The following is a 24,629-nucleotide window of genomic DNA, read 5'->3' on the forward strand; positions in this document are numbered from 1 at the left end:
TTGGACAACTATTATCCCTCGCCATTCCACCCTTCATACTTTAGTATATAGTTCACTTTTGCTAATGCTGTTTAGGGCCCATTCTGGCTCCCACAGAAGTTAGAGGGAATTTTTCCACCAACTTTAATTAGAGCAGGATCAGAGCTGTAACATTTTGCAATAACTTCAAATGATTTTCCCATAAAATATTTAAAATCCAGCAAACACAGGATTTCTTTCCAAAAAGCACTTGCAAAACATTTGAACTCACCTTCACTACTCCTGTCCTCTGACAATAAGTTATTCTTGCTGTAAGATTTCTGTGCTTTGGAATCATGACTCTTTTGGTTATACAACCTTGAAATCAATATTTTATTCTCATCATCTGACAAGTCGCTACCACTAGAGCTCCATACTATGTCTGCAAACTCCTCTGGGTTCTCAGCAGTAGAAACTCCTATCAGAGAGTAGGAGACAGTGTTAGTATATAACAATATCAAATCAATAGGAGTTTCTAAACTAGTGAATTTAAAATTAAACTTGTATTCTTTTTGAGCTGAAATAAATCATAAATCCTGTCCCCCCAATATCAGGTGCAACTATTTGAGTATCCACACTTAATACTAAAATATTACAGCATTACCACTTACACTTTTAAAATATAAAGCATTATCTATCTTCATTACAACTCTGTGAGGCAAGTATTAGCATCTCCATTTCTAGAAAGAGAATGTGGGGCAGAGGGGTCACATGACTTGGCCAAGGCCACAGAGCAAGTCAGTAGCAGAGCCAGGACTAGAAATCTTGACACAGTCCCCTGCTCATTCCTCTAGATCACATTGTCACCTCCAGGCTCCATCTCTGCAGAGACACTTCAAATACAGTATTTAAAGTCTCAAAGTAAAATCAGTTCTTGGATTTTTTTTTAAAAGTATGTGTGGTAATTTACACAAAAACTAATAATGTGTCACCATTAATCATAACAACAAAAGTTAAGAAGCAGAATTGTAGAGCCTTTCACTGTCATAGCAAAATTAGAAAAGGCAATTAAACTGTTCAGGAGTAACTAAGAACAACTGTTCATTCACAGACAACTGGTGAAACCAACACGTTTTCAGAGATAAAGTAAAGACAACTGATGGGTATTCCAAAATACCTTTTACCCATTATTATTAATGCATACAAAGGAAGAGGATTACAGCTTAGTAGCACAATGAATTTCAGTTTACAGAGCAGACAGGCACAAGCAAATGAGATCTCTTACTTCCTTCCACTTTGAAGTCTGATTTCTCATTCTGAAAAATCCAATTGTTGGGTATCGGTACTGGAGGAAAAAACCAAAATCACCTTCTCCCACCCGCAACACAGATTCCTTTCAAAAATCTGGAAAAGCATAATTTTGAACTTCAAGATAGCATGTAGAAGAGATGCCCGTTATCTTACTTATTTTTAACTCAGGGAACCCAACGGAGGCAGCAGAGCCTCTGGAGCAGATAGAGAGACAAAGGCAAGACTGGAGGCAAGGGGGTAGAAGTGACACACCTGAAGAGAGCCTGCAAAATCTGTGGGGGTTTCAAACTCCTGTGAGGAAAAGTGGAAAGAGTCTGCAGCAGTAGCTTCCCTACCTTGCATCTATAAGGAAGAGGGGACTTTGATTGGCAATGGAGGCTAGGAGGTTAGGGAACCACTATCTCAGCACATTTTGTACATGAATGGAGTGCTATCACTGGCCAACTGATCAAACTCCTTCTCATGGAATTATAATTTAAATTCTCCTGAAGTTTCACCTAGATACAGCATTATTCTTCACTTTTTAATTGTAAACCAATATGTAACTCTTCTAAGAGTGCATAGTAACACTGACATGTTCTACCAGAGGTAGCTGCATTTCATCAATGGCTCGTTGCATTCCTAAATTAAGTCTAGGGCTTTTTTGGAATAAGGTGTATTACACTATATATATATATAAAATATGGCATGTGTGTGTGTGTGTGTGTGTGTGTGTACACACAAACGCAAATTAGAACTTATTTTACATCATATCTAGGCTCTTTTTGAACTGTAAATTCAAATCATCTCTTAAAAATTTACTGTTATGGCTGCATCTATTTTTGCAATTCCTATCACGATAGTAGTTGCTCCATGCTGCTATCCTGGGTGTCCTCACACAAAGGGAAAAGGATATGAAAGCAGCAGTGCTGCTGCTGTCAATCCAGCTGATAGGGTCCATTTTCTTTTCCCCCCAGCTCCACCTTTAGTCTGCTTATTTATCTGTCTCCAAGTGGAGTACACAACTGCCTCACCTTCCATCTAAAACACTTTAAGCGTTGTTTTTTTTTAAAACTGTGAAAAAACTTTAAAAATACTATCCCTGGCAGGATATGAAGTGTACAATATATGAAGCATTAGTAGAGCTCCTTTTGCACATACAAAAGCAGTGGCCGAGGTTCCCGCCTCCCTTCAGGATCTCTATCTGGAGATCAGGGGAGAGGGAGACCAGGAATGCAGGTGCAAGTGGGATAGGATCAGTTCTATTTCTTTGAGAGATCACCCTCTGTATGCATAGACTATGCCAGTAGGTGGAAGCAGCTGATGTCACAGATAAGAACTCAGAAAACTTCTATGGACAATGCAAACTGATAGATGCTTTTACAGTGTTAATGTGAAATAGTGATAGTACCTAGTGTGCCTTCAGCAGAGGTAAGCAGTGGCCCAAGATGCTTATCAGCTCTAGACTTCTTTTCAGAAGATTCTGACGTCTACATGACAAAAAAATATAGATATATATATTTTATATACACACACCAAATGATTAAAGGAACAAGGTAATAGAATAGTTGTATGTTACAGTGACTATTATTTATTCACATTAACATGGCAGTTCACTTTCAAGTCAGTGAGCTTTATATTCTATTAAAAGCTTTATATATTAAGCAGTCTTACTGATTCTGAGTAATTCCCTCACACTCTTCCCAAGGAACAACAACAACTTCAGAACTGCATAATCTCTGCTCTGGGTCAGGAAAATATCCACTCTCCCTGCCCAAAGCACTGAGATTACATTTTACCAGGGGTGGGGGGGGGGGGGGTAGAGATAGGCAACAATTTCACTCTAATTCCAAAGTGGGAGGGCAGGCTGAAAGTTGGAAAATATAATCCTTAACATATTCAAAGGGGCAGGGAAAGACGCATGCAGTTGTATTGACTCTGCTCTTATAAAAATCTCACAAACCAAGCACGAATGGGCCTGACCAGTACTTGGATAAGAGACTACAGGGGAAAAACCAAATGCAAGAAGATGCAGAGTTGGAGATTCAGTAGATAGCATTCCTTCAATCTCAGCCAGAATTGAACAAACATCCCAGTAGAGTGACCAGACAGCAAGTGTGAAAAATCGGGACGGGGGTGGGGAGGGGGTAATAGGAGCCTATTTAAGAAAAAAGACCCAAAAATCGGACTGCCCCTATAAAACCAGGACATCTGGTCACTCTACATCCCAGTGAGGTAATAGAGGTAAAGGTACTGCAAATGCCATTTTGAATGAGACATAAAACTGAACTATCAACTGAAATACGCTGTGAACTGCTGTTGAGTGTTGCTGTGAACTTTTAAACAGCTACTGTATTGCATCCCAGGAACGGATGAAATTATTTTTTGATACTATAAATATAGTTTGGAAATGTTTGAGCTCTTTCCAGATGAAAGGTACTGACCAGGATAAGTGTAAGATACCATCACGTGCAGAGAGAATTACACTTTGGAATGAAAACCAATTCTGTGCAGTCTTGTTTTCCAGTTCTGCTTACCTTGTCAACTCAACAATATGCTGTTGACACAACTTTTGAGTGGTGTTCCAAGAGGAGAAGGACAACCGACAATATAAGCAAACATTGGGAGAAGAGATGGAACACATGAAATTTCGACTGATGGAAATTTTGGGAGAGGAGCTACAAGCCACATTAAAGCCTCAAGGGTTTGTTGTATGTTTGCTATAAACAGTAGGTTTGTTATTTTTGGATTGTGCATAAAAAGCTAATTTAGGGGGGGAAGCCTTATGATCATCAGTTTGCATCTCTAGCCTACACCACAGGTTAACCAGGATTTTACCTCAAGCATGGAAGTGCTCTGAAATCCATTGCCACATTTAAGCCATGCGCTGGAAATGGAAGAAGTAGCCACTGCTGTCCCAACATTTGCTTTTCTCAACGCTAGAGGTGTCTCATCCGGAAAAGACGTACATTCAGCATCCCAAGCTCGTTTCCTCTACAAAGAAAATTGTAAACCCATTAAACTATTGAGCGTTCATATTTAATTTTATTTTAAGTACAATAAAGTCTAGTTAATATGGATCTTGATTACCAAATATCAAGAATACTTACCAAAGAACTGTATACCTGGTTTGAATACTTAAAGAATTGTAATTTCTGCTTTTCAGTAAATTGGAGGGGGTTCAGAAAAGAGCCAGGAGAATGATTAAAGGATTAGAAAATATGCCTTAAGTGTGATAGACTCAAGGAGCTCAATCTCTTTAGCGTAACAAAGAAAACGTTAAGGGGTAACTCAATCAGTTTGTAAGTAACTACATAGGAACAAAATATTTAATAATGGGTTTTTCAGTCTATCAGATAAAGGTATATCAAGATCCAATGGATGGAATTTGAAGCTAGACAAAGCGGAGGGGCGCTGTGGGCGCTGGGAAGGGGGGCGGGGCGGGGCTGCAGGTACCGGGGAGGCGGGCACAGGTTCTTGGGAGGCGAGTCACGGCCCAGAGGGGAGCTGAGGGTGCTGGGCCAGGGGGTTGCTGGGGCTAGCTCCCTACCCAGCTCCTGGTAAGTGGCAACAGCAGCTCCCTACTCCATGTGCTGCCTCCATTCTCCCCCAACCCCTGGTTCTGCAGCTCCCATTGGAGCTAGGGGAGCTGAGGGAGTGGAGCCCCCCACTCAAGGTAAACACTGCCCCACACCCAAACTCCTGCTGCTGAGGGGCAAGGGGGCCTCCGAGACTGCCCCAGCAGCAGCTGGTGCACCTGGCCCAGGGGCTGTCTGAGCTGCTCAGACGGCTCCTGGGCCAGCCACACAGGGCTGTTGCAGAAGTCACGGAAACCATGACTTCCGTGACCTCTATGACAAACACAGAGCCTTAACTATAATCAAATCTCATGCTTCATCTGGTCACCTGCAGGGGGCAGAAAGGATTTTTTTTTCACCCAATGCACAATTGTCCAGACGTAACTAGGTTGCTTTGTTTGTCTCCCTCTCCTCCCCACCCTCCTCTGAAGCATCAGAGGTTGTCCACAGCTGGAGAGAGGACACCAGAAGGTGTGGACCAGTACTCTGAAGTTGTACAGAGAATTGTCAGCAGTTAATCCACCCCCATAAGAACTTCAGGAACTACGTTGATGGAAGAAGCCCTCTTCTTGACACAGCGCTATCTGCGCCGGGGTATAACTGCATTGCTCAGTGATGTGGATTTTTTACACCCCTGAGCAACGTAGTTATACGGATGTAAGTTTACAGTGTAGACCTGGCCTAGCTAAAGTATTTGGTCTTAATATTGAGATATCTGGGAAAAATGTAATGGCTTGAGATATACAGGAGCTCAGACTAGATGATCTAACAGTCCTTGCTGATCTTAAACCCTATGAAACTATGAGTTTGGAACAATTAGTTTTAGATTGTACATAGGATATCCAGGTCACTGTTTTATACACAAATTTGATTAAATTATTTGAAATGTTAAGTGCCAAAATCTTCTCTCTCCCTCCCCCCATCCTTAAATGGGAATAGTCCTATTCAAATAGAAGTCCTTCCCAAATTCATAGCAGCAATGTCTGTATTAAGGACCAAATACTTTATAAAATCTAGATACAATCCACAACTACTTTGTAAGGTCTGAGGCCCTTTTCTGCAGTAAGCAGCAGCAGCCATAAGCTAAGAAGCAGAGAGTCACATCCTCACATTCCATCTAAATTGCACCAAAACAATGTAAAATCGGTCTGTTAAAAAGGCGCTCCCATCCTGATAGTACCCACCATCACCAGATAAGGAAACAGATCTTAAGATGTTTAAAGAAAACTTTGTTTGATTGTATTCTGTCAGGCAAGAAACCACTTATCAACAGTTGTGATTATGAAATCTATACTCCTATTGTTTTGCCTTTATGATCCCTACTTCTCTATTTTTTATCTGTATGGTCTCTCTGATTCTTTCATTGTTTCTGTCTGTTGCATAACTAATTTTCCAAGATTTAATTCCACTAAGGTGCTGAGGAATGATGAGTTAAAGAACTGTGTTGTAATGGGCTAGGACTGGTGAAAAATACAGCCTTGTAGTATTTTAGTTTAAAATGATTGGTTAACGTATAGCTAAGAAGGACACAAGATTTAACTACATAAATGGGTCCAAAAGGAAGTTCTTTGAAACTTAACTCCAGGACACAGCCCAAGATCAGAAGCGCCAGACCTCAACACCCTGGCAATCATACTGTGCAGAAGCTGGTGCCCTGGACGATCTAATCTTGACTGGCCACCAAGAAAAGTTTGTCTGCTTTATTGGGAGTGGTGAGCATTGTATGCATAGTGAGCGTATTCTGTTTTGGTAACTGTTAATAAATAGAGGTTATGGATATTGCTGTGTAAGGCTCTTTCACTGGTAAAAGGACCTGCAAACCCGCAGAAGATTACGCCCTGAGCCCTAGGAACCGGGTAAGGGCAGGTGCCTTTTGCCCAGAACCCTAGGTACTGGGAAAAGGTGGGGGTGCCTAAATTAACCAACTAAGTTATGCCTTGAGCCCATGAAAGGGTAAAGGTAGGGTGCTCTAGAGTTTGCAGGTAACAACTTAAAGTCACCAGAATACCTTCAAAGTTAGAAGAGACGTTTGATGTTGGGGATGGGAGTAAAGGGAGGGGAAGACGGGAGGGAAGTAAAACTAAAACTCTAGTATGGAAGTTAATCTGCACACCTTTAATTTTCCCCTTGGTGCCCAAAACACACACACACACACACAGAGTACAGTGCATGAAGATAAAATAACAGAGTATTGATGAGTTTCTGAAAAGGAATTAACTTATCAGAACTACCAACTATTAATAAAAAAGTAATTGTTTTTCCTCAAACTCAACTGCAAGGTTTCATCTTAAACCCTTCCTAAAATAGTCAAAATTTTGTTTACAACTACATTCCAGATAATGAAACTATTGCCCTCGCTCTTGGAACTGCCCCCCTGTTACCTTGTGCCATCCACCCTTCCTTAGATCCTTATTTAAAAATCTATTTCATTCCATCACTGATCAGTTATGGTCTGACCTCCTGCATAACACAGGCCATAGAACTTCCCTGAATTAATTCCTGTTTGAAGAAGAGCACCTCCTTCAGAAAAACATCCAATCTTAAACATTTCTAGTGATAGAGAATCTACCAGAAACTTTGGTTAATTACCCTATTAAAAGTGTGCATCTTATGTCTAATGTGAATTTGCCTAACTCACTTCCAGCCTTTGGATCGTGTTATACCTTCCTCTGCTAGGTTGATGAGACCGTTAGTAAGGCTACATTTATGTCATGGAGGTCATGGAAGTCACGGATTCCGTGACTTCCAAAGTCCTCCCTGATATTCTCTGCTTCAGCCCCAGGGGCTGCAGAACTCTGGAGCTGGCAGCCAGTGGTGCCCTGGCAGAATACCAGCGACAGGAACCCCCTGCAATTTTCCAATGACAAGTGACAGATGCCTGAGGTGTCCCTCCTCAGGGTTCCATTGATGGGCGACAGCCTCGCATGGAGAACGGGGAGAGGGCCACCTCGGGCGAGCAGCTGGGGGTGTCCCATTTTCTCTTTGGGAAATACGATCACCCTGCAGTTCCCAGCTGCTGTGGGTGGAGGGGAAACCAGCCCCCCAGCTCCCAGTCACCATGGTGGTGGGGGAAACCATGGAACCAAAAGTCACAGACAGATCACAGCTTCCATGAATTTTTGTTCATTGCCTGTGACCTGTGACTTTTACTAAAAATAACCATAACAAAATCTTAACCTTAACCATTATTAATTTTCTGTTCCCATGTATGTACCTAAAGACTAATCAAGTCACCCCTTAACTCTTTTTATTCAGCAGACAGACCATAAACAGCATATTCACTGTAAGACATTTTCCAATTCTTTAATCATTCTCATAGCTCTTCTCCGAACCCTTTCCAATTTACTGTAGTCAATTACTTCATTTTATCATTCATTTATTGTGATGTTATGAGTAACATGTCATGTTATATATAATCATTGTATGCTAAATAGATTTAGATTGTAGAAGTATAAGATTGATTAGTAGTTAGAAGGGATAAGTGTATTAGGAATCTAAGTAAGTAGGGCTGAAATGCAAGGCCTACAGGCTGAGGCCTTGTAAGATTTTGGCTTAGCAATACTAGGCCATAGACTCAAGAAATGCTTGACATAAGTAAGCGACCAAAGAATGACCCTATGCCACAAAATTGTGGGAATAGATCTACCAATGGGTGGTATTTTGAAAAATTAGCCAGAAGATTCATTTTAGATCACAAAATGCCCTAGAGGCACATTTTTTCTAACATGTGCCTTAGCCACAGGATACAAGTTGTCTGTCAATGCTAGTAAGTATAAAAGGAACTATACCCAACCTACGAAAAACAGGGTACCTCAATATTCTTGGGGGACACCATACAAATAAGGAAAAAAGAAGATGGACACTTTCATGCACACGCACAGAGTGTTTGGTGTAGTCAGAATCACAAGATAAAAGAGGGCTTCCAAACTGAGTAAAATGAGTTCCTACGGGGAAAAAATCTAGCAGGATCCATCCCTCTACTGATGAATTGGCAAGGCAGTCATCAGACCTTAAGAATACCACTAAAGATGTGAGTATAACTATGTTTGTAACTTTTGTATAGGACTTAATAGGGTTTCTATACGCTTGGGTAATCATAACCTTACCATAACTTTAATAAAATTAATAAAACAGACTAGACCTGGTACTTATAAATATATGTGTGGTCACTATCCTTGGTCTTTGTGTGTTCCTAGAGGCTCTAAATCTGAAGCAGGTTGCAGAGGCAGGGCCGGCCCACACCATTTTGGCACCTGAGGCAGGGAGCTCAAATGACGCCCCCATGCCCCCTCGCTTGGGCCAAAACTTTGAAAGGTCTCAATTCTGCCTTCTTCCTGTTGTACTCCTCTCATGGTACTGCTCAGTTCTCTTTTATTGGGGTAGGTAGCAAACAACTTAAAAGCCTCCTTCAAAAATTTTAAGTAACACTAACACTTAACAGCAAATGTAACTTTTCTTGTCTGCATAGTAAACACTGGCATTTTTTTCTGTTTGAATAATCAAAGTGGTGCTTTCCGTGCCTTCTTGGTTGCAAAGATTTGAACTGCTTCCTGCTGAAGGTCCGCAGTCTCGGCCAGCTCATGATTTATTGAGATGGCTGCAAGGCTGACCAGCCTCTCCTGTGTCATTGTGGAGCGTAGATGTGTGTCTTTATTAACTTCACCTTGGAGAAGCTGCGTTCTCCACTGGCAACTGTTACAGGAAGTGTTAGAAGTATGCGCAGAGCAACAAAAGCATTTGGAAAGAGGGTGGTCATCTTATTTGTGAACAGCCTTTGCAGTTGATCCTGCTGAAATGTATCTTGAAAGGGCTTTCAGTTCATCACCTAAATCACTCACATCAATATCACACATGTCATCATGTGTGAACACTGTCTCTAGTACCCTGCATTGCTGGTGTAGGTCTTCTTCAGGTATAGTGAGGAGTTTTGGAATATCATACAACATCCCAAATATACTGCTGTGTTCCTTGAGCTGCACGAAACGTTCAACTGACTGTATTGCACAATCTAGCACCTGGGTAAAGAATTCAACTTTGAATTGTTGTTTGGGGTCTCTTATGGGATTATCCCGTGCCTCATAATCAAAATGTCGTCTTCTTCGGTGACTCTTGTATTCTTGAATGGGTGGAAAAATAGCTTCAGTGTGAAGTTCCTCTGCCAACTTCTGTGCACTCTTCAGAACGTTCTGAAATCCCTCATCTGACCGGTAAGACTTTGCTTTGTCCAGTTGTTCCATTACTCCAGATATATCAAGGTCAACACCTTGGAGTCTCTTGCTTACAACATTTATTTCAAATGGTATGTCATGCCACAACACTAAGCCACACAGAAATTTGAAGTTATGTAAGTTTCTGGTGATTCCATTTCCCTCTGCCGCTGTTCTCCCACGAACAGTTACTGTCATAGCATTATCCTCCATAATGACAACTGTGGCATCATCTATCTTCCCAGTTTGGTGTTTGATAGGCTTTATCGCCTCCACTCGGCTTTCTCATCGTGTAGCACTCAGTAGTTTCTGTGTCAGAAAGGATGTTCCCAGATGTTGCTTCAAAATTTGCCATCAATGAGTTGATGCAGAGAAAAATACACAGATGCTTTGAATTACATTAAAAAATTCAGCAGCCTTACTAGAAGCTGATGCTGCATCACTGACCACCAAGTTCAATGAATGAGAAGTGCCTGGGACAAAAAAAGCTCGAGGGTTTAACTCTCAGATCCGTGTCTGCATTCCTCTGTTCTTTCCTCTCATGTTGGCACCATTATCGTAGCCCTGACCTCTCATGTCAGCTATTGCAATTCCCGTATCTTCCAGCTTTTTAAGAAGCACATTTGTTATACCAGCTCCTGTAATATCATCAATGTCAATATATTCTAGAAAATGTTCTGTCACCATTGCAGGGACATTTTCACTAGGTTCTGGTGTTGTTACAAAAAGCACCATTAAAGTCATTTGTTCCGTATGGCTGATGTCAGGTGTGCAGTCCAGAATAACAGAGTAATATCTTGCTGACTTCAGATCTGCCACAATCTTCTGTTTGACTTTTGTTGCCAGTAACTGTATGATCTCATTTTGAATTGTTTTTTCCAAGGTAGTGATGTGTGTACATTTCTTGGGTGGTGACTCTTCTTAGATGCTACTGGAGTACAGCATCAAACTCAGCCATCAGCTCCACAATTTTAAGGAAGTTTCCATTGTTTGGCACATACAGCTGATCTGAAGTGCCACTCAGTGCTAGGTTTTGGGTAGCAAGCATTCTCACAATGGCAACGAGCATTTTCAGAACATTTTTCCAGTAAAGAGAGACTGATGCAATCTGCTCTTGATGCTGATCATCTATGGTGGCCTTTAAACTTTGTCTCACCTCAAGCTCTTTCCACCTGTGGAATGCTCTCTGGTGATTTGCTGCCTTCTCACGGCATGCCAGATTTCTAGCCAAATTTTTCCAGTCCTTTGTTCCTGTCGAACCCAATGTGGCTGGAACATTAGGCTGGAAGAGTTTGCAAGAAAAACAGTATGCAGCATTTTGGGTTTTTGAGTACATAAGCCATGGCCTCTCCACTTTGTTACCATTGGGGATTTCATGCCAGTAATGTGTTGGATGGAAACTTCTATTCTCATTGTCTTTGGGGAACATGAAGTTTTTGCTGTGGCCCATGCAGTACAAGGAAGTCCCTCAGGCTACTGCTCAAGTGGGTCCACAGTCCTGGATCATCTAGACTTAAGGAACTAAACTCAGCAGCAGCTCTTTCTTGTGCCTCCACCACACTCTTCTCTGATCTACACTTTTCTTCAGGAATGTGCATGGTTACATCCATTTGAGATGGAGATATGGATGCTGCAGTAACTGCCAGGTCACCTGCACTCTGACTAACTGGAAGATCAGGCATCTCGTCACCACTCACATCCTCACTGGGGCCAGAAGGCTCACAGTGAACATTTGTGTCTATGTATCTCAGGAGAGCTCCTTCCTGCTTAGAAAGCAAAGGAAGCTTTTCTAAACTTTCTTTTTCTGAATGCTGCCCCCGAGGGGCATTTGCTTCTTTCACTCATGACTGATGAATGCTGTTCTGTGCCAGCTATAGTGGCTCTCAACACTCAGTTGAAAGGGACAAATAAGCAGGCTGGTAGCAGGGCCTGAGTGAGGGAAGATATCAGCGTCTTAAGGGCCTACCTGGCTCCTACTACTTCAGTTGACTGCCTGTTCTCCTCAAGTGGGTTCAGGGAAGCAGCAGGAAACAGGAAGCTCCCTGAGAAGCTGGCGTTAATCATTCCAGGCTCCTGGGGGTGTTAGAAAGGTACATAAGAGACTCCTCCTCTTCTCTCTCCCTGCAGCTCCTGCTGCTTTCTGTTATTCCCTCTCATCTTTTCTCCTGCCTGCCTGTTATGTCTCTTGTGCCCTCCTTCTTCCAGCACAGCACTCCACCATCTCTGTGCATATAGAGCAGAGAGAATACATATGCACCAGCAGCAGACACAATTTTCTACACTCTGGGTTCTAGTGGCACCCGCCCTCCCCCCCCGCCCAAGCCTGGCACCTGAGGCGGCCGCCTCAGTTCACCTCATGGTAAGACCAGCCCTGAGCAGAGGTGACTTTCACTCTGTTGAGCCTGATACTGTAGACACCAGAGCTGAACCCATGATGGTGTAATACAGCATTACTAAATTCACTTTAAAATGTAAGGGTACATTACCAACCTCCTACTTCATTGACACCAGAACTGGAAACAACATCCAAGTAGAAATCACACCAGTGCCAATACAGAAAAAATATACTCTTTTTAGGCCTACTCAATATTACCCTATTAATACATCCAAGAATTGCATTAGCCCTCTTGGCCACAACCAAAGAGAGAGGCTGGAAATGTGAAGAAATATATTAAAATTTCAGGAGACACACCTATAACTGGGGAGTTCTTTTGCAAGGCTTTAGCTTCTTGATTAATGATATTCTGTCCTGTAAGAATTAACCTTTTATTGGAATCTACAGGAAAAAAAAAGAAAAGAAAATCCAGTCGGGTGGTTAGTGAGCACTGCAGTTTTCCAGACCCAAACATGCGAACAGTTAGCTTCCACACAAAGGGCCAGGCAAATGTTACAAGACTTATTTATTATAATGGGGGAAAAGTATTAACATGATATCAGAGGGTTAGCCATGTTAGTCTGTATCCACAAAAACGAGGAGTCCGGTGGCACCTTAAAGACTAACAGATTTATTTGGGCATAAGCATAAAAAAAAAACCCACTTCTTCAGATGCATGGAGTGAAAATTACAGATACAGGCATAAAAATATATTTGCACATGAAGAGAAGGGAGTTTACCTTACAAGTCCACGTGGGCTTTGACCCCTTCCCTGCCCAGAGCAGTGGGGCTTGAGCTTTGGCTCCCCCACCCGGGGCACTGGGAATCAGGTGGACTCAGGCTTTGGTCCCGCCTCCTGGGGTCGTGTAGTAATTTTTGTTATCAGAAGAGGGTCGCAATGCAATGAAGTTTGAGAACCCGTGATATAGTAGAACCATCATTTTCAGGCTAAATGCTGTTACACTTTGGCTATGCCAACAACATTAGTGGCATATTGGGATAGCTGGTCAGTTTTTTTAAATGGCTTGCCAATTCTGCAAACACTTCCGCATGTGCTTAACTTTAGGCCTACACATAGACACTATTTGGAGATGAAATTAAAGTTAAACATGTGCATGTTCGCACAAGGTATCTGTTTATGATAATGCCATGCTCAGAATTCAGGGGGCCATGGCTCCAAGCTCTCTTATAAGATCACTCTACAAGTTATCAGAGATTAAACACTAAACATGGGCACTGCAAATGCCTAAGAGATGCCCACAACAGCCAGGGCTCTTCACTTTTGTCCACCATCCCTCTCTAAAGACAAATATGCTGCAGTCCCCACAGCAGCTAACATAGTAATAATAGGTTTCAGAGTAACAGCCGTGTTAGTCTGTATTCGCAAAAAGAAAAGGAGTACTTGTGGCACCTTAAAAAGAAAAAAGAAAAGGAGTACTTGTGGCACCTTAGAGACTAACCAGTTTATTTGAGCATGAGCTTTCGTGAGCTACAGCTCACTTCATCGGATGCATAGCATATCATGGAAACTGCATCCGATGAAGTGAGCTGTAGCTCACGAAAGCTCATGCTCAAATAAACTGGTTAGTCTCTAAGGTGCCACAAGTACTCCTTTCCTTTTATAGTAATAATAGGCAAAGAGTCCTGTGGCACCTTATAGACTAACAGACGTATTGAAGCATGAGCTTTCGTGGGTGAATACCCACTTCATTGGATGCATCGTCGTATTCACCCATGAAAGCTCATGCTCCAATAGGTCTGTTAGTCGATAAGGTGCCACAGGACTCTTTGCCGTTTTACAGATCCAGACTAACACGGCTACTCCTCTGAAGCTTGACATAGTAATAATAAACAGCTCTTGCCTATTGCTTTTCTTCTGTAGATCTCAAAGCGCTTTACAAAGGACATCAGAATCTTTATCCCCAGGTTACAAATGGGAAAACTGACAGGAGCCCATGCCCTGTGTGTAAGAAGTTAAAATAGCAAACAATGCTTTATCGTCTCTTCCTCTGGAGAGGGGCCACACTGAGCTGCCCCTGCAATTTAGCTCTCCCTGTATCTGTAATATTTGTATTTCACCAGCCTCTTAGGCCCTCTGCACGGAGGCTCCCACGTGTACCTAGGGGTCCGCTGTAAAACAAACCAATAACGGTACCGAACGAGGCCCACTGTGCTAGGCGCTGTACAAACGGAAGCTAACATGGCCCTGGCACCAGACCACTGCGGGACTGACTCCAGTCCTCCCTCGTCCCCCTCCCGCAGGGCCCCGGCACGCAGGCCCCGCAGCCGCCCCGCACGGCTCGCGCTCACGCTCGCACACCGGCCGGTAGTACCTTCCTACTGGGCATATCTCCCCCGGGCCCTTACACCGCAACAGCCGCTCCCTTCCCACGTGACAGGGAAACCCCGGAAGGAGGCACGGGGAGAGGCGGAACCTGAGCCCTTTCTGCCACGCCCCCTCCTTTCCAGCTTGGCGCCACGACACAACGGCTTCTGATTGGATAGGCGTGCCGGGATGCGCGTGACGTAACCGAGCGACCGGAGAGCGGTCGTGCCTTCCCCGCCTTTACCGAGTTGGCCTGTGCGGCGTTGGTGCACGGTCGTTGGCGTCGGGCACGGGGTTAGGGAGTTGCCTACTCTGTCCCGGGCAGGCCGTTGGCGCCGTGCCCCTCCGCGCCCCCCCGGGCGCCGGGCCACTCGCTTTTTTCCTTACAGGGTTAAATAATCAGTTGGGCATCTGGGGTTTGTAGCTCATGCCTCACCCACGGCCAGCCCCCGTGCGGCCGGCAGAGCGGCTGGGGCGGTGAGCCCGGGAGCAGTCACAGGATCGCTTGGCTGGGCTGAGTTTTGTGGGAGATCCGTTTTCCAAACCAGGTTTTTGTAAAAGGAAGTGATTCTGTGACTGTATGGCATGTACCTGTGTTCATGCCCCACGCGCTATTGTAACTTTTGTACAAGGCATCTCTTGGGAGGGATCATTTAAAAGCTCATAACTTGCTGATCTATAATGTGGCGAAATGCATGTAGCAGTGTTATAGGTGAAGCTATAAACGTAAGCAGAGATCATGATAAATATGTTTTTCAGAGATGGAGGGAGAATGGCCAAACCAGTTCCTCAGAATCCAAGGGCAAGCTGACGCCTCAGCCAGGTTTAAAAAAGGCTGATGACCACTTCCTCCTAAGTGGCTATTCTTTGCCAAGAAAGGAGGCTGGTCAAAAAAATGTACTTCTTAATAAAGAAACAGCATGGAGTTCCCTTCCACACAGACTCCCTGTTGCCTTGCTCCCGGTTGGCAATGCTTCTCAAAGGGGGCTAGGACTATAAAAATAAGGGACAGACCCCCCAAGAAACCCCTCTCTCTCTCTGCCCATTGATTCATTGTACCTGAAGAGACAACAGAAATAACCATTGGACTGGGAGAGGGGTCCTGATCGAAGAAGTTTGGTCAGTAACTAAGGCTGCTGAAAGCATGGGATGAGAAAACTTCGCTTTGAATTTAACATAGTTAAGTTACAGGTTTCAGAGTAACAGCCGTGTTAGTCTGTATTCGCAAAAAGAAAAGGAGTACTTGTGGCACCTTAGAGACTAACCAATTTATTTGAGCATAAGCGTTTGTGAGCTACAGCTCACTTCATCGGATGCATAAAGTATAGAAGATCTTTTTATACACACAAAGCATGAAAAAATGGGTGTTTACCACTACAAAAGGTTTTCTCTCCCCCCACCCCACTCTCCTGCTGGAAATGGCCCAACTTGATTATCATACACATTGTAAGGAGAGTGATCACTTTAGATAAGCTATTACCAGCAGGAGAGTGGGGTGGGGGGGAGAGAAAACCTTTTGTAGTGGTAAACACCCATTTTTTCATGCTTTGTGTGTATAAAAAGATCTTCTATACTTTCCACAGTATGCATCCGATGAAGTGAGCTGTAGCTCACGAAAGCTTACGCTCAAATAAATTGGTTAGTCTCTAAGGTGCCACAAGTACTCCTTTTCTTTTATAGTTAAGTTAGGCACCTGTTGTGTTTTATATTTATTTTTCTTGTAACCATTTCTTGTTTTATGCCTTACTACTTGTACTTACTTAAAATCTGAATCTTTGTAGTTAATAAATTTGTTTTATCTAATCCAGTGTGTTTAAATTAAAGTGTCTGGGAAACTCCGTGTGGGATGGCAAGTTGTATTCATATTATTCCTTTTAAAGGAATAACAGATGTATAACTTGTATTGTCCAGGAGAGGGCTAGGCACTACAGTAGCTGCTCATTAGTCTGGCTTGTACCCTGGTATGTCACAATTTTATTGAACTTTGATCAGGTTTTTTGCAATCCATTTCCTTGTGCAGAAGTGTCCATGTAACATCACACCAACCATTGTCTTAACAAGAACTAATTTGTTGATAGTAGAAAGAATGAATTGTCTGTCTCTTGGAATGATCCGACATTAGGTTAAGGCACGCTAATGGAATGCTATGGGGGAATGCTACTACCAGAACTGTTTCTCCTGTAGAGACAGAGAACTTCAGTCTCTATAAAAGTATGTCTACAGGGCAACGGGGGGAGCATGACTGCAGCACATGTAGACATATATTATTAAAGCTAGTTTATTTAAGAACAGCCATACTAGGTCAGAACAATGGTCTGTCCCGCCCAGCATCCTGCCTTCTGACAGCAGCCAATGCCAGAAGCTTCAAAGGGAATGAACAGAACAAGGCAATTATCAAGTGATCCATCCCATCTTGTCCAGGTCCAGCATCTGGCAATCAGAAGCTTAGTGACACCCACCACATGGGATTGCTTCCCTGACCATCTTGGCTAATAGCCACTGATGGACCTATCTTCCATGAACCTTTTTTTTTTTTTTAACCCACTTACAGCTTTGGCCTTCACTACATTCCCCGGCAACAAATTCCACGTTTGTTTGTTTTAAACCTGTGCTGTCTATTAATTTCATTGGGTGACTCCTGGTTCTTGGATTATGTGAAGGGGTAAATAACACTTCCTTATTCACTTTCTCCCACACTATTCATGATGTTATAGACCTCTATCATCTCCCCCCTTAATCATCTCTTTTCCAAGCTTTTTAATCTATCCTCCTATGGAAGCTGTTTCATAAGCTTAATCATTTTTGTTGCCTGTGGCTGTACCTTTTCCATTTCTAATATCTTTTTTTTTTTTTAATGGGGCGACCAGAACTGCACACAGTACTCAAGGTGTGGGCATCCCTGCATTTATATAGTGGCATTATGATATTTACTGTCTCATCTATCCCTTTCCTAGTAGTTCCTAACATTGTTAGCTTTTTTGACTGCCACTGCACAGTGAGCAGATGTTTTCAGAAAAACATCCAGACTCCAAGATCTTTCTTGAGGGGTAACAGCTAATTTAGACCCCATCATTTTGTATTTATAGCTAGATAGCTCAGGTACTGATAGCAGTGAAGCCACAACAGTACAGACTATAGAAGCAGGGACCCTGCATAATTACTTGGGTGGCTAGTCAGTGTTGGCACTGCTTCAGTCCAATTGCATTCCCCAGTTGCAGTGTAGACCTAGCCTAAGGCTCTGAATCCTGCCTCCTTCACAATCTCTAGTTTAATTAAAGTAAATATACCAGGACTAATGTTCCTATAGAGGAATGGAGAAGGAATGGTACATGTCTGGCAGCCTCACAGAGCTCTTTAGAAAGGTTTCTAACATCAGAACTTTTTTTTTTTGCAAGTGTACAAGGAAGCTTATTAAAAACATTCTTAAGTTCAGTTTGGAAGGCCATCATTAATGCGATTAGCCACAAAATTTTGTAGGAAAAAAGTACATGCTAAATTTGATTACATACACCTATCTATGCATACCCTGGCCTAGATGGCATTTCATGTCTGTTGTTTACCTGAATCAATAGCTTCATCATGACGTGTTGAAGATCAGAGATGAGACAAAATAAAGGGCACCTGCCACTGCACAATGAAAATTTTATACATTTTTCCCATTTTGTATTTGAACTGTGTGATTTTTAAGGGAAACACAAATTAAAATGTAAATTCCTGTTAGCAAAAAAGCCATGTCTTTAGTGGTGTTCCCAGGGAATAGCAATTAATTTTCCGTGCTGCACGGAGTACGTGAATACTACTTTGTAATCCATATCTAAATAGTACAGACTTGTGAGGAAACTACTAATTACTTTATGCCCCCTTAACATTTTTTATATAAACTATTCAGACTGTGAATTGTTACTATGAACTGAACAAATTTGTATCTGATTCAAATGTAGTTTAGTGATTCAGTTTCCCATGCTTCTAAAGTTATAAGTCTTGAATGTTTCCAAAATATAAGAACTGACACTTTTACCGAGTGCCAGACCTTTACTAAATGGAGTAAGTATTATAAATAATTTATACTGAAATTGTTAACTTGTGATTAATTTACAACAAAAATATATTTCATACAAGATATCATAAAATATTTTTGAATCACTTTTAAAGGACCTGCACATTTGGCAAAGGATTTTCTTGTTGGTTTTTGCCTTAGTAAAGATTGAAGGGTTGCAAAACTCCAAGTAATTTCCGTACCCAGGGAAAAAAACAAATGATTAATACTACGGGACAAATTCTGAAGTCCTAGTGACAGTTTGATGTTTATGAATATTTCTTGCAGTGGATGTCCCTGAAGCAGTTCATTTGTGTTGAAGTCTTTATTCTGTTGTGTGCTTGCCCTGAGTACAGTTGTCAGAAATGTTTCCCTCTGCGGTACCCACTGGGGCAGTTCAAGCACCCTCTGTTGCTGCACACCACTGTGTGTCGATATAAAGGATGAAGCTGCCCCAATCCCCCACAGTTCCTTCTTACTGATGGTTGATAAAAAAAAAATCAGTTTGTCTTGCTTCAGCAAGTTCTCTATACACAACTAGATGCATAGTTACCTATTTGAGTAGCTTTTAATGCTAGTTAATAGGTAAGTTTTTTGTTTTGTAAAAGTTAGTTTCTCAGCTCCCCAATGTTGGGGTTCAATTTGTTGGTACTGAGAAATGCCTTTGTCACTGTGTTTCAAGCCCTGTCTTTCATGCTGTAAACTGATGCCTCCGAGTGACCCATGCACTAGTTGTTCAAAAGTGTCTGGGTGAGTTTCACATTACAGATCAATGCCAGATTTGTGACAACTTCAAGACAGGACCCAAAAAAGTCTGTCTATACTGCAATTAAAAACCTGTGACTTGGGGCACGCGGGCTCAGGCTAAACAGCCCCTTAATTGCAATGTATATATTCAGGCTCCAGCTGGAGCCCAGGCTCTAGGACCCTGTGAGATGGAAGGCTCCCAGAGCTCAGCCCAATGTCTACACTGCAGTTAAATAGCCCCATGGTCTTACAGGACTAGACCGAGTCAGCTGGCATGGGCCAGCCACAGGTGTCTAATTGTAATGTAGACATACCCAGAATGGCCAGGCTGTTTCTTTTGATAGAGGCTGCTCTGAGATTACCTTCACAGCTTTCTCAGTCAGGAAGGGTGCCCAGCACTCTGGCTTCTGTGAGAAATGCCTGTCTGATGTTGTCTGAGTCCCAGCACCATTGTTCCTCCCCAGCACCCAGGAAGAAACAAGGCTTACGACAACACTTCAGGGAGAGGCAGATCACTGGTCCCCAAGATGCTAAGCAAGAACACAAGGGTCTAGAAGTGTGCATGCAAAAAAATCAAAGCACTCCTCCATTCACTCATTGGCTAATATGGCACCATTGACTCCAGTGCCAGGGCAGGGAGAAGTCAAGTCTGCAAGCCCAAAGTGGTGCCTTCATCATCTGCAGCACTGTCTTCGTCTCTCACACACCAGTGAAAATATTCCAGAGGCATATGCAGCAGCAAGGGACTTGAGTTAATTGGTGCCATTGTCTCCAGTGGTGCAGGAGATTGCTCCTACTGTAGTGGTAGAAAAACACGGCACCAGCCTCCAGTGCAGCACCCAATACCTTCTCAACTTCCTATGTCCCAGAGTTCTCACCGGTCAGTACCGTCCAGAAGAAAACCATCAGTGAATTGGTTTCTCTTAATGTTCTCCGGACTCTCGACACCAGTCTCCAGCACTGACAGGGACGGCCCCTCTGTGATCAGGAGAAGGTGATTATTCTTCTTCTGACTGGTTATTATGTCTCCCAGCCACAGAGCTTGTCCCTCCTAGACTTTACCACTTGCAGTAGTTGCAAGATCCTGCAGCCTACACTGGCATGGAAGACGTTGGGGTCTAGTGCCCTTACAGGAACTGTGGAGGATTCCCCCTGATTCCAGAACCTCTCCAAACCATTCACATTTGGTTTCTTCATCTAGATGGGGGGGGAGGGGAGTCATCTCGTTGAGCCCCTCCTGATCCTGCTATGATGCTGGCAGACCAAGTGCCAACTCATGCCAAAGTCCCCACATTTCTATAGGGCACTGACAAATACATGTCTGGGATTAGTCTGGCTCACCTGTGTGTTAGTATTGTTAAAATAGGTACTAGAATAATAAGAATGTGTTTAGATTTTATTGAATGCTTGAGATTAATGCATACAGCAACTCACACTTATAAATTTGTATCCCATATTGCAAGGTAATATTTGAGCAGTGTCCAGATGAAGCAGTTTCCTCCAGAGCATCTTTACTCTCATCTGCTGACTACAGAGCTCACCAGGACATCCAAGTAAAGGAGGTTAGGGAATCTTATCTTATTGACATCCTCTCCACAGCTTGTCTGTCTTGTGTGGCTCTTCTGATTAATGAGGCAGGGATCTGATTTAGAGAGAGTCAATGGCAAAGTCCCTCCTTGCCCCTTTCCACATCAAAATAAATGGAGTGTAGATGTTAAGTACCTTACCAAGGCTTCGACCATTTTTACACCCCATCCCCGGGATCACTTGTCTTCAGACAGAATGCCCATGAGCGGGAATACTGGGGCAGCAAGCAGCTACTCAAGTGGAAGGATGCTAAAATCTTGACTTGTTTGGTAGAAACATTTATTCTATGGTGGAATTACAGTTTAGAATCGCCAACCAGCAGACTTTATTAGGACAATAGGATTTTAACATCTGAGACTCCATTCTGGAATTTAAGGATAAGCTGCCTGAGGACACTAAACAGGAGTTCCTTTCACTGGTGTAGGAAGGGAATTTAGTGGCAAGAACTTCTTTTCAGGCTGGTTTGGACATGGCTGACTCGGCTGTTAGGACCATGGCCTCTGCTGTCACCATACACAAGTGCTCATGGCTGCAGACTTTGGGTTTGCCCCAAATAGAGAAAATTATTCAAGACCTGTCATTTTAAAGGTCATCCCTCTTTTTAGCACAGATGGATGATAAACTTCATAAAAGATTCCAAAACAACTCTGAAGTTATTGGGGATGGAAATTCCTTTGGGATTTTTGCACTGCCAGTTCGATCTATCTCAAAGCCTCTTACCTTCTAGTGGTGCAGATCACTTAAGCAGGTTGTTTACAAGTCAGCACGAGTGGTCCCTGTCCAGATGTAGCCAGGTTAATTTTCCAGCTCTGGGGGACTCCCCAGGTGGACCTGTTCACAACAAGATCCAACAAAGTCCCAGCAGTGGTGTTTCCTACACAGTCAGGGTTCCCTCACAGAAGCTTCCCTGTTTTGCTGGATGGGCAACTTCGTGTATGCTTTCCCAGCAATCCCACTTCTTCATAGAGTACTGTTAAAAATCAGACTGGACCATATCCAAATCATACTCATAGCCCCAGCTTGACCTTGGCAGCACTGGTTCTCCACTCTCCTGTCCCTTTCAGTGAAAGCGCTGATATCACTTCCACTGGACCCAAACCTAATTTTGCACCTTTTGCACCCAAACCTGTAGGCTTTCCATTTAACAGCCTGGATGCTCCATGGTTAGACTCAAAAAAGAAGTTTTGTTCAAAAGAGATTCAGGATATACTGTTAAATAGAAAGATGCCATCTACTAGAGCTACTTATCTCTCTAAGTGGAAACATTCCTCTATCTGGTCTCAGTCTGGAGTCTTGTCACTACATTCTTTGATCTAGCATATCTCGGGCTGTTATACCAAAAACAACAAATATGGACCATAAGTTCTGTCAAAGTCCACTTAGCAGCTGTTTTGACTTCCAGATAGAAAAGACAGCGATCATCAAACAAGATGTCAAATCTTTTTTGACAGGCCTGGAAAGGTGGTAGTCTCACATACAAGATCCTGTTCCCCCATGGGACCTAAACTTGATATTGTCAAAGCTTACGGGGCCTCCTTTTGAACCTTTAGCAACCTGCACCTACTACATCTTTCAATTAAGGTAGCATTTTTGGTGGCCATCACTTCTACCAGGAGGGTGGGTGGGTGAACTATGGGCACTGATGTCTGGCCCTCCCCCACTTTATACAGTTTTCTTTAAACACACTCTTTACCTGCATCCTCATCTAAAGTTTGTCTCAAAAGTGGTATCTAACTTCCATATCAACCAAGCAATATATCTACCTTCATTCTTTCCGAAGCCACATTCAAATAAAGATGAGGAAAGGCAGCACACACTGGATGTCAGGGGAGCATTGATGTTCTACCTTGACAGGTCTAAGCAGTTCTGTTTATCTTCCCAGCTGTTCATAGCAGTCACAGACAGCCTAGTTTCTTCTCAGAGAATATCATCTTGGATAGCCTCCTGTATTCACTTGTGCTACGATTTGTTTAATGTTACTCTACCAAGTGGAGTGACAGCTTTCCTGGCTGAAGTTCCTATCCTAGACATTTGTGGGGTGGCAGCTTGGTCTTCAGTGCACACATTTGCTTCCCATTATACCATTACTCAGAATGCTAGAGACGATGCCAGATTTGGACAAGTTGTGCTTCAGTCCTTGTTCAGATAGACTCCAATCCCATGTCCTGATTTCATCGCTTGTGAGTCACCAAGACTGGAATGCACATGTGCAATCGCTCAAAGGGTATGTCTACACTACGGAACAAGGTCGAATTTATAGAAGTCGGTTTTTTAGAAATCGGTTTTATATATTCGAGTGTGTGTGTCCCCACAGAAAATGCTCTAAGTGCATTAAGTGCATTAACTCGGCGGAGTGCTTCCACAGTACCGAGGCTAGCGTCGACTTCCGGAGCATTGCACTGTGGGTAGCTATCCCACAGTTCCCGCAGTCTCCACTGCCCATTGGAATTCTGGGTTGAGATCCCAATGCCTGATGGAGCTAAAACATTGTCGCGGGTGGTTCTGGGTACATATCGTCAGGCCCCCCTTCCCTCCCTCCCTCCGTGAAAGCAAGGGCAGACAATCGTTTCGCGCCTTTTTTCCTGAGTTACCTGTGCAGACGCCATACCACCGCAAGCATGGAGCCCGCTCAGGTAACCGTCACCGTATGTCTCCTGGATGCTGGCAGACGCGGTACTGCATTGCTACACAGTAGCAGCAACCCATTGCCTTCTGGCAGCAGACAGTGCAGTATGACTGGTAGCCGTCCTCGTCATGTCCGAGGTGCTCCTGGCCACGTCGGCTGGGAGTGCCTGGGCAGGCATGGGCGCAGGGACTAAATTTGGAGTGACTTTACCAGGTCATTCTCTTTAGTCCTGCAGTCAGTCCTATTGAACCGTTTTATGGTGAGCAGGCAGGCAATACGGATTGCTAGCAGTCGTACTGTACCATCTTCTGCCGGGCAGGCAAGAGATGACGATGGCTAGCAGTCGTATTGTACCATCTTCTGCCGGGCAGGCAAGAGATGACGATGGCTAGCAGTCGTACTGTACCATCTTCTGCCGAGCAGCCATGAGATGTGGATGGCATGCAGTCCTTCTGCACCATCTGCTGCCAGCCAAAGATGTAAAAGATAGATGGAGTGGATCAAAACAAGAAATAGACCAGATTTGTTTTGTACTCATTTGCCTCCTCCCCCGTCTAGGGGACTCATTCCTCTAGGTCACACTGCAGTCACTCACAGAGAAGGTGCAGCGAGGTAAATCTAGCCATGTATCAATCAGAGGCCAGGCTAACCTCCTTGTTCCAATAAGAACAATAACTTAGGTGCACCATTTCTTATTCGAACCCTCCGTGAAGTCCTGCCTGAAATACTCCTTGATGTAAAGCCACCCCCTTTGTTGATTTTAGCTCCCTGAAGCCAACCCTGTAAGCCGTGTCGTCAGTCGCCCCTCCCTCCGTCAGAGCAACGGCAGACAATCATTCCGCGCCTTTTTTCTGTGCGAACGCCATACCAAGGCAAGCATGGAAGCCGCTCAGCTCACTT

At 43.4% G+C, this 24,629-nt stretch overlaps 1 protein-coding gene across 2 annotated transcripts in view; it reads right to left on the reverse strand.

Moving 5' to 3' along the window:
* The window catches only part of SPIDR (scaffold protein involved in DNA repair), a 327,349-nt gene extending 312,534 nt beyond the window's left edge, over positions 1 to 14,815 (reverse strand). For both annotated transcript variants that reach the window (XM_074944412.1, XM_074944411.1), the window contains exons 1-4: positions 14,741 to 14,815; positions 4,087 to 4,242; positions 2,660 to 2,738; positions 251 to 436 (exon numbers count right to left, since the gene is read on the reverse strand). In XM_074944412.1, the coding sequence (XP_074800513.1) occupies positions 251 to 436; positions 2,660 to 2,738; positions 4,087 to 4,242; positions 14,741 to 14,755 (436 nt within the window). In that variant the 5' untranslated portion in view covers positions 14,756 to 14,815. The remainder of the gene's footprint in view (positions 1 to 250; positions 437 to 2,659; positions 2,739 to 4,086; positions 4,243 to 14,740) is intronic.
* Between the last annotated feature and the right edge of the window lie 9,814 nt (positions 14,816 to 24,629).

Source organism: Natator depressus, chromosome 2 (genome assembly GCF_965152275.1).
Source record: "Natator depressus isolate rNatDep1 chromosome 2, rNatDep2.hap1, whole genome shotgun sequence".
NCBI lineage: Eukaryota > Metazoa > Chordata > Testudines > Cheloniidae > Natator > Natator depressus.